Here is a 15,791-nt window from a genome sequence, read left to right on the forward strand (position 1 = left end):
ATTGCTGAATATGGAACGGCTTTTTCTTTTTCTTTTTTGGTCTGAAACATGTGAAATGATATAACGCAGATTAAATTAGACAAGGAGAAGAAAATCCTTTCAATTTGTGACAGAGGTATTGGTATGACAAAGGATGATTTAATCAAGAATTTGGGAATCATAGCAAAGTCTGGAACTTCAGGTATCTATGTCCTGTAAAGTTTTTTTTTTTTTTTTTTTAATTTTTTTAAATGATTTTATTATTATTATTATTATTAATTAGAGTTGGTTGTTAACTATGTGGATTTGGGTTGATCTTTATTCTTTCAGTGTTTGGGGAGAAAACGCAGACGAGTTGAGATCTCAATCTCATTGGGCAGTTTGGAGTTCCCTCAATTTATTTTGTAGCATTACTTTAACTTATTTTTGCAAATAAATTGCAATACATACGGAGGTATGTTCTTAATAAATATTTCTTGCTTCATCAATATTGTAAATTGTAATTCACAAATTGAATTGGTATATACTTATACTTTTTACCATTGCATTCTTTGATTATTCTCTTAAGTAACAAATAATATTATATGTTTTACGTGAGTTTGATGAAGACATTAAGTAAATGATAATTTGAAAAAAAAAATTAATACATGTGATTTATTTTACTTCCTTAAGACATAATTCACAATATATATTTATGTATTTTTATTCTATTCCTAATTTTTTTATTTTGTTTTTTAAATTAAATGTAGCATTTTAATAGAATAACTCAAAACTTTGTACATTATCTATTACTTTTAAAACATAAGCACATAAAGTAATTTTAATTTGTAAAAACCCGCGCATGACGCGGGTTACATGCTAGTTTTTATTATGAATAGATAAACAATATAGCGAGGATATAAAAATGTTGAATCGTCCGGAGTGTGAGCCTGTACTTTACTGTACTGTAACCCATGTATTTGGACTGCTGAGATGGACGCTTCTTCTAACATTTCCAAGCGTCCACCGGAACCCACCACCACCGCCCAGACTAGCATGGAGTCCACAGCCAAGCGGCGCCACCTGTCGGGCGAGAGCAGCCTCTTCCGGCTCCTCTGCCCGACCACCAAAACCGCCTCCCTCGTCGGCCACATCCGCCACCTCCAAACCCTCACGAACACCAAGATCCTCATCAAATCATCTTCATCTGAGGAAGAGTGCGTCATTCACATCCTCTCCGACGAAGACAGCATTGGTACCACCAACTCCGCGGAGGAGGAGGAGGCGGGGTGCTCACCGGCTCAGCAGGCTTTGCTGAGGATCTTCGAGAGGATGGTGAGGGCGATCGGCGATGAAGATCAGAGAGAGAAAGAGAAGGATGGAGAATGGGATGGTTTGAATAGTGGTGGTGTATGTTGTAGGTTGCTGGCGGGGAGTAATCAGGTTGGGTGTGTGCTGGGGAGAGGAGGGAAGATTGTAGAGAAGATAAGGCACCAGAGTGGGGCTCAGGTTAGGGTTTTTCCCGAGGATCATCTCCCGCCATGTGCGTTCCCGGCCGACGAATTGATTCAAGTAAGCATCGTTTTTAACTCAATTGCTCAATTCTTACGTCTGATTTCACGTGGTTTCTTTTCGGCTATTCAATATGCGACTGTTACTATTTTATGTGCAATGTTGGTTTGGTATTGCAATTTAATCTATAAAACTAGCTGTGGTGTATTGTAACACCCCCTTCTTGTAGAAAAACGATATTACGCATTGCTCAATAGGAAAGATAAGGATATAAGGATTCCATAAAATGAAAATCAAAGTAAACCAAACATCTCATAACAATATAAACTTAAGCCATTGTATTACTCTTATTACAACTCATCCCATAAAAACCTAACCTTTAAACTCTTAGTCTTAACATAAAAAGTACGCTGGACAAAACAAACTAATGTGCTAACTGCACTTATTCAAGTCTTCTTCTAGGTGAAGGCATCCCGACCCTAGTTTTCCTGGCATGTAGAACTATCCATGACGTCATTGGGTTGTTTTAAAACACCAAAACAAAGGGTGAGTCGAATACTTAGTACGTAGATACAACATACAGTAAATACAATTGAAAACAATTTTAATTTTCAAAACATCCAAAAAGTACAAATATAACATTCACACATCATATATCTTCTTCAATTACGCCTTGTGTGTAAGGGTTGGCGATCACAAGGATCCTGGCTCCGCTCCCGTGGCCACAGTTGGAGCTTCGTTTAGGATACAAACATCACTCAATAAACTATGGTGCGCTCAAGTGAGCCATTCTCAGCAGACCATACAAGTTGGTTACCCGGTCCATTAGCTCCGATACCATCACATAATTTCATATGGCCTAGAAAACAATTTAAAACATTTCATGCATTCATGCAGTCACTTCCTTTTCTTTCCTTTCTTTCTTTTTACTCACTTTTCATTAAGAATCATAATGTATTTATTACATATTCATAAACTAGCAGAAGCATGCATATAAAATCATTTACATTTAAATTCTTTTTCAAACATATAGTTTTGGATTTATAAAAAGGGCTACCAAATAAAGGCTAACATTATATCATATGCTTTGAAAACTATTTTAAGAAAGCATTGCATTGACATTTTGAAGAAATAAAGGTATGATTATATTTGCTTACCTCACTCCTTAGCTTCAAGAGTTCAACACACTTCACTTAGGAACATAAGCAAACATTCACAACAATTGCTATTGTTAACGCTCTCATATACCATTCATACTTTTTCATGGTTTGATCTTCCTAAACATTGCTTCCCACACTAAGGGGTAGATCTGATTTCTTTAAGACATTCAATTCGTATTTCATGTTCGATTCTCTTCTTGAATGATCACACTATGCATGTATGTTCAATTTCCTACACATGACATTCAATTCGTATTTCATGTTCGATTCTCTTCTTGAATGATCACACTATGCATGTATGTTCAATTTACTACACATGGGTCATGGAACACGAGCTTACTCTCATGCTCTTTAGAGTGTAGGTTTCAACACCACTTACATCTAGTCTTTATAGGGTTTTTAAGTCACCTTAAGGTCCCCTAGACAGATCTGGTTTTGGGCCAAACAAATAGGCTGTAAGGACTCAAGGTTCAACTAGTGTGTTTGTGTGCTGTAATTCCAGTAAAATGTCAGCGAAGATTACTTCGTTGTAATCCCTGCATGTGTCCAACATATGGTTCGGACCATTAGAAAGAAAACTCAAAGAAGGATTATTCTAGGGTTTCTTTATTGCTAAACATCTTTTTGGAAAAGGCCCTACAACCACTTTTCTTGGTGACTGCAATTTGAAGAATTTTCTGCAGCAATCTAATCCTGATATTTGGTCTCTACAGTGCAATGCAACACACTCAACCACTCATACACATGTTACGATAATGTGTTTTTTTTTTAAAGGATGTTACAATAATGTTAAACATTCAGGAAATCATGTAATTAATGTGGAGCATTTGAAGAAAAATGAATTAGCGTCTCTTTGAGGACTGCGAGTCTAACGTGCTTTCTTTAATATCCTCTTCTTGGAGATATCTTTTGGATTGGGTTTTTGTATGTGTTCCTTACTTCTACTCATTGGATATGGTAGATCTGGTTAATTTTTTAGATTGTAGAAGCCTTTAGAGTGATTGGCTCTCTTGTATACTTTTCGGGTATGAAGGCTTTGCGTTTTTCTTTTAGACAATAGTTATCCAAATGAGTTTTTAGATATGACTCCCACCACTAACACACTATTCAAAACAAACTACAAAACTCTTTAGAAAACTTTTTACAGGAATGTTTTGAAAATATGTTAACTTTTCTTTAGGTGTCAAGACTAGTCTTGTTACTTGCAAATACAATAAAAATAAAGCGCGTGGAGGCCGCCCCTTCACCAAAGGTGTCTCCCCTCCCAACCTCCGGTGTGCACCCCTGTAATGGGGGCAGGGGGGTTGGAGACCCACTTCTTCCGCTCCAATACATCCTTTTTTTTATTACTTTTTTTTTTTATTTTTTATTTTATTTTTATGTTTTATTTATTTATTTATTTATATCTTTTTATAAGTTGTTTCTTTTATATTTTGGAAACACTTAACAGTTTTTTTGCTTTTCAGAATCACATTTTAGTTTACCAAACGTCTTTTCTTTTGTTAACTCGACATACGACAATTATTAATTTTCACTTTTTCAAAACCTAAAACTGAAAGGCTTTTTGAGAACTTTACCGAACAGGCTAATAATGTTTTTGAACTAGAAAATAGTTTTTCAACTTACAATGCTATAAGATTCCGAATCGACTGTTGTGATTTTGTATAATAAATTGTTTAGTAAATTAATATATAAGGCAGTTTGTTGAGTTGACTACTAATCAAGTGTGAATGTGCACACACACACAAGCAAATAATGGAAGGGGAAGAAGCTGACCTTTCTTTTTCCATGAAAAGCTTGAATGGTATGCTTGACTCCTGCTTAAGTGATGATGTAGCCATAAGGCTTATGCCAACACTAAGGTGTCCTTGAATGCCTGCAATAAAGCATTCCTTTCTCCTTTTCATGTCAAATAATTTTCTTGTCTGATATCCATTAAAGTGACATGAAAAAAAGGCATCTTTCCATCTCAGTGGCCTGTGAAACTTTATTGTTAAAATTTTAGGCTTTTGAAGTAAGCAATGAAAAGGAAGAAACTGCTTAAAGGAATTGTGGCGTGCCTTTGCAAGACAAAGTGAATATCTTTTTTTCATAGCCACTAAAACCAGTTTACATATAATACAATTAAAGAAAAGAAAAAAAAGCGGAGGTAATAGTCCTCCAAATGATCTACAAATAGTAATGGAATTAATGAAGGTAATACAAAAGCAAAATAATAAATGATGCAAAAGCACAATAAAAGAAGGGCTTTTTGGATTTATTGGCTCAAGTTAATGAGGCGAACCGTCAAGAGGTTTCAGTCTCCACTCTTAAGTTTAAAGGGAGTAGAGAGGTGAAAAACTTAGAGTACTCGATTAATTATGATGCTAGGGGTATTGGTTCCAGCTGGTGCAAAGGCAAGAGGGCCCTTGCTGTGATGTAATGGTCTATGGTTTTGTGGGCTGGTTCCTATTGGGGTGTTTGAGTTTCCTTTTGTTTTTGGGTTTTGTGGGTGTTTTTTTCTTTTCTTCTTCTTCTTCTTCTTCTTTTTTTTTTTTTTTTTTTTTTTTTTTCCTGTTTGGTGTCCTTTTTGTATGCTTCCTATATGCTTAGGAGCGCTTTTACACTTTTTATAAATTTCTCTAATTACCTATAAAAAAAAAAAGATTTTTGGTGTATATTATCTTCTATCCCTTATGGTGAACTTGATAGGATTTTTGTGCCTTGATAATAAAGTCAAAATAAATTTCCAAAGATCAGCGTAGGCATCAAAATTGAATTTTTCTAGATCAGTACCAGAATCTTTGAGATTTATTCAAGAGTTTAATGATAAAGATAGAGAGTCACATCTCATCGGTGGCTAAAGCTAAAAGGAGTTTTTAAAGCCTTGAATCATTTTTAGGTCGGTCACTGAATTCAGACAGATGAGTGGTTCTAAGGTTTAAGGCTACTTCAACGTAGTAATTGTTGCACATGACTGAGATGGTGATAAAAATCATCTTAGAAGATGATGCGTTATTGCTTTTTTGAAAGAGTTTCCAATTCTAGCGTTGCCTTTGTACAGTTTAAAGCCTGTGTATCACTTATCACTGAATTGATGTGTTTGTGTTTTTGTTAAAATGCTATATATCTTGCCATATACTCGTGATCTTTATTTGAATTGTATTAATATTTAGTGTTCTTTTCATTTCTGTTTTGTTCAGTACTTCTTAAGGCTATATTATAATCGTATGCAGATAACAGGAACCTTCTCAGCTGTAAAGAGAGCACTCCTGTCTATTTCAAGTTGTCTTCAGGATAACCCTAAGGTTGATGCAGTCGACTCTGGTTCTACCAAACCTTCACTGGCAATTATACATGGAACTTCTGTGCCACTACAGGCTGACCCTTTTCCTCAACGGGGTTATGCATCTAGCCTTCATGCTCCAGATTATCAATTGAGGGGTTACTCTTCTGTTCCAGGGCCTGAAAATTTTGGCACTGGCCACAGGATGGTTCTGGAAGAAGAGGTGGTATTTAAGTTGTTATGCCAACTTGAAAAAGTTGGTAGTCTAATTGGGAAAGGTGGCTGTATAATACGGGCTTTGCAAAATGAAACGGGTGCATCGATTAAGATTGCTGATGCCGCACCTGATTCAGATGAGCGGGTTGTTGTGATATCTGCACGAGAGGCATGAGAACTCAACCGTCTTTACATTATATTTCTGTTACCATTTTGTGGAGAGCCATTATATGTTTTGCATATTATAATGCTCATGCAAGCAATGTAGGTTTTCCATCCTTTCTTTCTTCTTCTTCTTGTTTTTTTTTTCTTTTCTTCACAATGTCACATGGGTAGTGAATCAGGACTCAAGAATGATAGACCTTTAACTTTGTCAAAAGGAGCCCATCGTCATTGACCTTAAATTTTGTCATTCTTTCAAAACTCTGCATTTTGGAGGAATAAAATAAGTTTTCTGGTTCAAATCATGTAACCGTAATGGTATTGGTACTATTTAGTGCGAAAATAATTTTAGGGCAGATCTAAGAAGCCTAGGACATAAGTGCCTTTGTTACAGTGGGATGGGTATTTTAAAGCGTGCATGTATGTGCACTTTAATACAGACTCAAATTAGCGCATTGGCAGTCAAGGGGAATTTCTTGGTTGCAAGTGGTTTCCAAGGAGAGGTTACTTGGACGAGGCCTTAAGACCGTTCTTCTCAATGGGGTATTCAAGTAGTTTTTACGTGGAAGAACTCTTTCGAGGTATTAGTTGCTCGAGTTTTTTCAAAAGGAGCAGTGTGTTCTGTCTCTGGGCTGTGGTAGTGTGAAATGGCTGCTGAAGACCTTTTAAGCTCTGCTTGCTTCTAGCAAAGGGCTCGAAGGAGTTCTAAAGATCATCTAGGGTGGGTGCCAAAGCTCATATTGCCTAGCGTTGCTCGAATTGTCACGGACGTTTCTTAGCTGTTGCGGAATACGGCGGTGGTGGACGAAAGGGTTTTTGTGGTAGTACCAAAAGTTAAAGGCGTAGGGGTTGGTTGAGGCTTGCTCTTGAGTTGTGGACGGTTATAGAAGTTTTCCAGGTATCCTACGGCTTTGTTCCTAAAGCGACTCATTTTGGGGTGTCTCTAGGGGCTGGGACTGGTTAATACCTTGTCTTGCAGCGATGATTTCACTAGGCTTGAGGGCACCGTACCACTGGTTCAATATGACAACGGTCGAGTAATGCCTGGGAAAGGTATGAATCCTGGGTCTTCTGCCGGCTCAATTCGTGGTGCAGTCCTGTTCTGACTTGAGGAAAGGCATGGACCTTGGCACATTCATCGGGATTTGAGAGGCCAACTGGATCGTTTGAGAGGGGATGTGGACTAGCTTATTGTGAGTTTGGGTGTGGACCTAGACACAGTTCGGGAGCCAGTTGGGTTGGGTGGCAAAGAGCAGGTTGGTGCGATTGGTAAAAAGACAGTTGGGTCGATGAGCAAATTTGGGCCATAGTGGGCGACAATTGTGCTGAAGCCCAGTCTTTCAGAGAGGGTTGTTCTTGATCATAAATCTGTTAGAGCTAGAGGCCCAAAGAATTTAGGCCAAATTGAGGGCGAGTTTAATGGGGTAAAGGCCCAGCTGCCTCTTGGGTGAAACGGTGGCCCAAATTAAAACCCACCTTATGTGGGTTAAGAAAACAAGAGTTGGGTCGAAGCCTTTGTCGAGGAAGGATTTAGGTACAGGCTTGGGTCCTGTGGGTGCGGGCTCGAGTTCAGCCTAGCGCGATGGATCTCCATTAGTCCCTCTGCCTAGGCCCATCGTCTATGTGGAAGTTGATTGGAAGGGGAGAAAGAGTGTCGTGGGTGGGTGTTGTCATGGAGAGTCCTCTCGCCGACAGTTCTCCGGCCACAATGTCGTTGTTGAACAACCATAATAATCTATTTTCTCTATCTTTATACTGAGATTTCACTGTTGAGGATGTTGCAATGGATGTTATCGGCGTTGGGCTACCAAAGGTAGGTGATCAAGCTGGATGTAACATTGGCACCGACATGCTAACCGGGCTGGTGGGTTGTGAGGGTATGGTGGCTGAAATGGAAGTTGGGATGTCGGAGAAGCAGGCTGCTACTTGACCGTGCCAGGTTAAGGTGAAAAGGCTTCTGAGTTGGGTGCTTTTGGTGCTGATCCCAGTTCTGAAGGGTTGTTATGGTATAAATGGAAGGTTGGTTGTAGCGTAGGCTCTGTTGTTGATTCTAAGCTTGGGGTTGCGGTGGGATGATGGCAGAAACAAAGGTTTTGTTATCGGAGCAGCTTGTTGCTCCTTGTCCGGGACCTAAAACTGTCGAGGCAGCTTCTAAGGTTTCTGATTGGGCAATTGTAATCAAAGGGGGGAAGCAGGTTCCTTTGCCAGGTTTTTCTCCTTCCCCTATGCCTTTGAGGGGGTCTGCAGTGTGGGAATGGTTTGGAATCCTCAGTTTTGGCAGGTATTGAGGTGGTTGGTGAAGAAGGGCTTAGTATCCTTGAACATATGTCCTTTCCTTGTCAGGGATGTGGATCTTTTTTTATTTTTTATTTTATTTTGTGGTAGGAGGATATCTTTTGTAAGCAGTTGAGTTCTTGTTGCTGCCCTGTTGTGAATGAGGTTCCAGATTGTTCAGGATCAATGACCTGAGATTGGGTTTTTCAGAGAGTGAAGGATTTTTCGTCATAATTTGGGGCTCTTGTGTGAGTGTTTTGAAAAGCAGATTATGGCCCTATTTTACAGCCATTGAAGTGAGCCGTTGCCAAGAGGGTTCGACACTTAGTTCTAGGCTAGGTAACAAAGGGATCAAGGAACTAAAAGGATTATCATGTTCCATTAATTATGATTCCAAAGGTGGAAGTGCCAACCATGGCAGAGTTAAGCGGAGGGTTTCTTTGGTTCTTTATGAAGCCTAAGTCGCTTTCTTTGAATGTAAGAGAGTTGAATGAGGGGGATAAGCGCCTCAGGGTCAGAAACATGCTTAGAGAATGGAGGGCAGATGCTGTTTCTCTTTAGGAAACTAAACTCAATCGCATGTACCATAGCCTAGTGAGTAGTTTGTGGGGATGCCAACATGTGGATTGGTATTGTCTAGACTATAGAGGGGCTTGGAGGAGTATCTATTGGAAAAGAAAGGAAAATACGTATTGAAGAAGAAGATGTGTTGAGGAAGGAAAGGAAAGTTACAATATGCGTTATTTGATTCCTATTATGTAATAAATGTATTTTCCGTAATTGGTTGTAGATTGTTTTCTATTTAAGCTTGTGTAAAGTGTACGAAGCATATCATCGATAATAAGACAATTTTCCCTTATTTCCTCTCCCATTTTTTGTCTTTCTTTTCAACTTGGTCTCAAAGTGGTTGTAATTGGTTTTCTAGGTTGTTTTTAGTTCGTGATTGTGTCGTCAAAGCACAAAAGACCGGTGTTGGCCTTGGGTTTGTGCTGGATGTCACAGAAAACCCATTTTTGAGATTTTTTGGCAAAGTATGGAGCATCTCGGGTAATTCTGTGCTGTTAGCGCTATTGGAGGACCTGCGTCAATCGAATCTTCCTATTCTCGATCGGTGTGAGTGCTTGAAGGGGACTGTATGTGGGTGATGAGACTCAACGATCTGATTTGGATTCATCTCTAAAGAGAACGTGACTTTCTAATGCAGTGGTGAGTTTCTGGCGGCCCTTTGCGACAACAGTGGAAGAAATACAAAAGGACAAGTCATTTTGTGAACACCTGAATGTGTCTTCTAGGCATGGAGAAACAACATGTCGTTTGGTTGAGAACCAAACGACAAGTTGCTCAGATGGAAGCTCACGACAAGTAAGTCTTCCTAAACGGTGGGTCATTTTTTTGATAAGTAAGAAGAGAATTTTATTATAAAAACGCAAAGCGCAATCAAGTATACAGGGGGTATACAAGAGAGACAATTAAGAAGAAGAAGAAGAAAGCAATACAAGGAAATCGTTATAACTAGTCTCTAGAGGTGCTAAATACGCAACCGTCCAGGAGTACAAAGAATGAAGAAAAAAGGAAATGAGCTCCTCTATGGTTCTTTCTTTGTCCTCAAACTGTCTATCGTTGCGTTCCGTCCACAAGCACCACATAAGACAACAAGGAGCCATCTTCCACACGACCGCACTACGGGACCGTCCCCCCGACCACCAACATGCAAATAAGTCTATCACCCGAGAAGGCATCACCCAATACAGACCGAACCAGCTAAGGATGACGTGCCAAAGAGCGCGTGCAACCTCGCAATGAAGGAGAAGATGATCCACAGTCTCCCCGGTCATTTTACACATGCAGCATCTATCAATCACAATGACACGCTTCTTTCTGAGATTGTCCAAGGTGAGAATTTTTCCTAACGCTGCCGTCCAAGCGAAGAAGGCCACTTTCAATGGGGCCTTGGTCCGCCAAATACTTTTCCAGGGGAAAAAAGAAGCTTCTTTGCATGCAAGAGCCTTATAGAATGATCTCACATCAAAAGACCCTTTGCGAGAGAGGGTCCACCAAAGCCGGTCCCCCCCATCTTGAGCCACCTTGGATGAATACAGTAAGGAGAAAAAGGAAGCCATAACGTCCACCTCCCAATCGTGAACATCACAGAAAAATCTGACATCCCACTGATAGGAACCACTTACCACTACCAAATGGTCTTCTACCAAAGAATCCTTGACACAAGCTATATCATATAGAACTGGAAAGGCTTCCTTGAGGGACATCTCTCCACACCAAACATCATCCCAAAAACGAATCCTCGACCCATTGCCCAAGATAAGTTTGGTATATCTACAAAACAAGCTCCACCCCTTCCTAATGTTCTTCCAACTCCCCACACCGTGAGACCCAAGGGGATCTAAGGAACACCAACCATCCCTAGTAGAGCCATACTTCGCATCCACCACGGATTTCCACAGAGCTTCTCTCTCATAAGCATAACGCCACAACCACTTCCCTAACAGCGCCTTGTTGAAAATTCTCAAGTTTCGTATGCCCAAACCACCTTCAGAAGTAGGATGACAAACCTTGGACCAACTGACCAAGTGGTATTTGAATTCGTCTCCTATGCCACCCCACAAAAAGTCACGATGCAGCTTCTCAATGCGACTAGCAACACTGGAGGGAATAGGGAATAGAGAGAGAAAATATGTAGGAAGGTTGGAGAGAGTACTCTTTATAAGGGTAACCCTACCCCCCTTCGACAAATACAACCGCTTCCAGCTAGCCAACCGCCTCTCAATCTTCCCTACAACTTCATCCCAACAAGACTTAGCCTTGAAAGGAGCTCCCAACGGAAGACCAAGATACTTTATAGGAAGAGAGGACACTCCACAGCCCAATATGTTAGCCAGACCGTCCATATTATCCACCTCACCCACAGGAACCATAACAGATTTGGCCAGATTAATCTTCAATCCTGACACAGCTTCAAAAGAAATAAGAAGCATACGAAGATAATGAAGATGATGAGAATTAGCCCCACAAAAGACTAAAGTATCGTCTGCGAACAATAGGTGAGAAATGTTAATAGCTTCGCTGTTGCCAGAACCCACAGAGAACCCTGAAAGGTAACCCTTTTGAACAGTAGCGAAGAAGAACTTACTAAGAGCCTCCATCACAATGACGAACAATAGTGGTGACAGTGGGTCACCCTGTCTAAGGCCACGAGAGCTACTGAAAAAACCGGTTGGGGAGCCATTCACCAGCACAGAGAATCGCACCGTAGAAATACAGTGCGCTATCCAGGAGCACCATCTCTCCCCAAAGCCACATCTTCTCAACATATACAGTAAGAAATCCCAGTTAACGTGGTCGTAGGCCTTCTCAACATCCAACTTACAAAGTAACCCTGGTTCGCCGGATTTGATTCGACTATCCAAGCACTCATTGGCAATAAGGACTGAATCAAGAATTTGCCTGCCTTTCACAAAAGCATTTTGAGGGGATGATATAATCTTCTCCACCACCTTTTTAAGTCTATTTGCAAGGACTTTTGCAATGATCTTGTACACACCACTAACAAGACTGATAGGACGAAAGTCCTTTAGATCCACTGCCCCAGACTTCTTCGGGATTAAGGCAATAAAAGTGGCGTTAACACTTTTGACAAACTTGCTTTGAGAGTGAAAGTCCCAGAAAACCCTCATAAGATCTGTCTTGATCACATCCCAGCAGTCTTGGAAAAACGCAAGAGAAAACCCATCTGGACCAGGTGCCTTGTCTCGATTCATGCTTTTCACCACCTCTAGGACCTCCATCTCCTCGAAAGGAAGCTCTAAAGAGGAGGCCTCAGCTGCATCCAAGGTGTCGAAAGCAATATTATCCATTCTAGGTCTCCATGGGAAAGGTTCTGTAAAGAGAGACTCATAGAATTGAGCCACATGTTCTCTGATAACCTGCTGGTCGGAAGAAACAGAGCCATTGATGGAGAGCGACTCTATGGAATTAGACCTCCTGTTCGAGTTAGCAATTCGATGAAAGAATTTAGTGCATTTATCACCCTCTTTCAGCCACAGAACCCTAGACTTCTGTCTCCAACTAATCTCTTCCTGCAAGGTAGAGTTCTCGAGGTCTCTGATGACCGCACATTTCCTCTCCTTATCTTCAGAAGATAGACCTTGTTGTTCCTCCAACCTATCAAGAGTACATAACTCTTCCATGTGCAATTTTTTACGAAACTCCACATTGCCAAACTCCTGTTCATTCCATCTCTTGAGATCAACCTTTAAGGCCTTAAGCTTTTGAGTGAAGATGAAGTTAGGAGAACCCTGGAAGCGATAAGACTCCCACCAAAGCCGAACCCTATCCACAAACCCTTCAGCCTTCAACCACATATTCTCAAACTTGAACGGTCTGGAACCCCATTGAATGCCACCACAATCCAGGAGGATAGGGAAATGATCAGAACACAATCTAGGAAGCCTTTTCTGAATAGACCCTGGAAACTTGACCTCCCAATCTGGAGAAACAAGAAATCTGTCAATACGAGACCAGGAGGGGTTCTCCTGATTATTGGACCACGTGAAAGTCCCTCCAGCGAGAGGAAAGTCCATGAGGCCCTGCTCGAAAATAAAGTCTGAGAACTCCATCATAGCAGCGTTAAGGCGGCCTTCCCTAGACCTTTCAGCAGGAAAACGAATGACATTGAAATCGCCCCCAATACACCAAGGCATCTCCCACCAAGAAGCAAGGCCAGCCAGCTCGTCCCAGAGCAATCTTCTAAGAGAGTCAAGGCAGGACCGTATACCCCCGCGAAGGCCCAAGTAAAGTCATCGGCAACGCTCCTAAAAGAACAAGCAACAACAAACTCCCCCACATACACATCTAATCTCTCAACAACCCTTCTATCCCACATGATAAGGATACCACCAGAGGCCCCGCATGAGGGTAAATAACACCAATCAACGAAGTGACAACCCCAAAGGCGCCTCACTAAGCTGTTGGAGATGAACTCCAATTTGGTTTCTTGCAAGCAAATAATGTCTGCCTTCCATTGTCTAATTAGGTTTTTAACTTTCAACCGCTTGCTACCCTCGTTTAAGCCCTTGACATTCCACGAGAGAATTTTTGGCTTCATAAAATACCTCCAATCGCCCTCCCTTTACACCTACTCTGAGAGCTGCTTCCGCTTCTCGCATCATAATTAATAGAACAAGATAATCTATTAAGTTCTCTATTGAACTTGTTGCCCGCTTTTAGAGTAGAGCCCGTCTCCTTCTTGTCATTTTCAGCAAGGATAGCCTCAAACACGGCTGAAAGCTGACCTTCATAGCCATCACACGTGACCCCCACCGACTGGCTATACTCCAGAACCGCCTTCAAGAAGTCCATTGGAGATTTTTTACCGGAAAAACCCCTGAAATTATCACCCGGACAGCAACACAAAGGAGCCGGCTCTTCCTCCGGGGGCTCAATAAGCTTCATTCCATTCGTGGGCCCCAAACCGGAAGGGGAGAAGAGAGTAATAGAGGCATCTTCAACTTCTAACTCCGAGGGATAAAAGCCCGAAGGAATCAAAGGATCCAACGAACTCCGACCAGCCCAGACAACCATCACTGAGTCTGAACCCATCCAAACTGTGGCAGGGACTTCCGGAATTTTGGGTACAACCTCCAACCTAGAACCAGGTAGCTCAGACCCATTAATAGGAACCGGCTGGGAGGTTAAACTATCCAAGGCAGGGACCACAGTCTGCCCTCCGGCGCAGAGCAGAGGTGGGCACATGCCGGTGTCCACCACGTTGATGAGTGGCCCGGGACCTAACTCCCACAGCTTGGAGTTGCAAACTGGAGCTTGGATTTCGAGAGGAGCAGAAACACCACCGTCAGCCTCTGTGCATCCCGCAGACTGAACCGCACTCCTGACTGTACCCATCTCTTCCTTTTCTTCCCTTGTATCCGCATCTATGGTGACAGGACGAGACCCCCGCTCTGGCCTGGAGACAGACTCGAGGCATGTGATCTCCGAAGACGTGATCGTCGTAGGAGGATGACAGAACCCGTCAGAAGTCGACGCTCCCTCCGGAACACTCTCTTGTCCACCGGAACCCGACACTGCCAATGGTTCTGTTACAGTAGGCGTTACTTTAGGCGTAGCCAGATCAGCCGTTGAACCACTTGGGTTGGGCTTAGATTTCGGAACCCAACAAGTCCTCTGCTTTTTCTTCTTCCTGTTCTTCTTTCTCTTCCGCCTGTCACCATTGGGCTTGAAGCCCGGCCCAACCAACAGCAGCCCTTCACGCACACTACTCAGTGCTCGGTCCACCTCATTTTTCAACTTCTCCAGCTGGCTCTGCTAGAGCAGCAGGGAGGGTAACGTGTCTTTCCCTCCAAACTTCTGAAATCCGTCGCTTTTTTCACCAAAGGAGTAGTCTGACTTGCCTCGGAAAACAGCAAGGGACTTTGCTTCCGATTTAGCCAATCTCCTGACCCCCTGCACAGTGTCAAAGGCATAACGGTCATGATGGTCTTTACCCAAGAGGTGCTCCGACTGAACCTGCTTCAACCCTTCCTCCTCCGGTCGTCGAGGGCCTGTGCTTAGCACTACAGCGTAAGATGGTGCTTTGTCTGAGGTTGAACCAGTAGCAGCATCAGTGCCGGCTCCATTATCGTGAACCCGCTCCACCGCAGGCGGAGGTCCAGTCCGAACCAGAACTTTCCCTGCTGAGTCTGAGAGGAAGTCCCAGGTCTTACCCAGCTCAGCCAGGAATCTGCTCCAACCCCACCCATTCCTTCCTTCAGGAATGTAAATAATCCCTTTCAAACCACCCAAGGCATAGGCTGCTACTTCGATGAAACTTCCAGCAGTGTTGCCTCCTCGCCTAACAATGAAGACCTTGGACCCCTCCCTGAAAGACCTTACAAAATCCTTCCCTGTAAACCTCAGCACACTCTCCAGAGTCGAGAGCAACCATCCACAGCTCTGGGCACCTAGCAGTACGAGCCCTGAAAATCTCCTCCTCCTTTCCTTCACTCTTACCACCGAAGCACCTTCTATCACCGAGAAGACAAACGTCTTAGATTCCACACAGCACCACCTCTCCATTTAAACTAGTACTTTTCTTTTTAACATCCTTATCGCTTCACTTCTATAACCCAAAAATATGCTTTCTTAATAGCTGATCATGGATTCTAAGTGAAGAACAGCCAAAGGTACGGTATGAACAGTTATATCATAAATCTATTGTGTACAGCTTTTGA

General features: G+C 42.1%; 1 protein-coding gene across 1 annotated transcript in view; it reads left to right on the plus strand.

Annotated features, from left to right (window-relative positions):
• Positions 1–905: 905 nt before the first annotated feature.
• The window catches only part of LOC133863981 (KH domain-containing protein HEN4), a 44,469-nt gene continuing 29,583 nt past the window's right edge, over positions 906–15,791 (plus strand). The window contains exons 1-2 of the mRNA XM_062300161.1: positions 906–1,530; positions 5,846–6,280. Of these exons, the coding sequence (XP_062156145.1) occupies positions 952–1,530; positions 5,846–6,280 (1,014 nt within the window). The 5' untranslated portion in view covers positions 906–951. The remainder of the gene's footprint in view (positions 1,531–5,845; positions 6,281–15,791) is intronic.

The sequence above is a fragment of the Alnus glutinosa genome, chromosome 3, assembly GCF_958979055.1.
Source record: "Alnus glutinosa chromosome 3, dhAlnGlut1.1, whole genome shotgun sequence".
Taxonomy (NCBI): domain Eukaryota; kingdom Viridiplantae; phylum Streptophyta; class Magnoliopsida; order Fagales; family Betulaceae; genus Alnus; species Alnus glutinosa.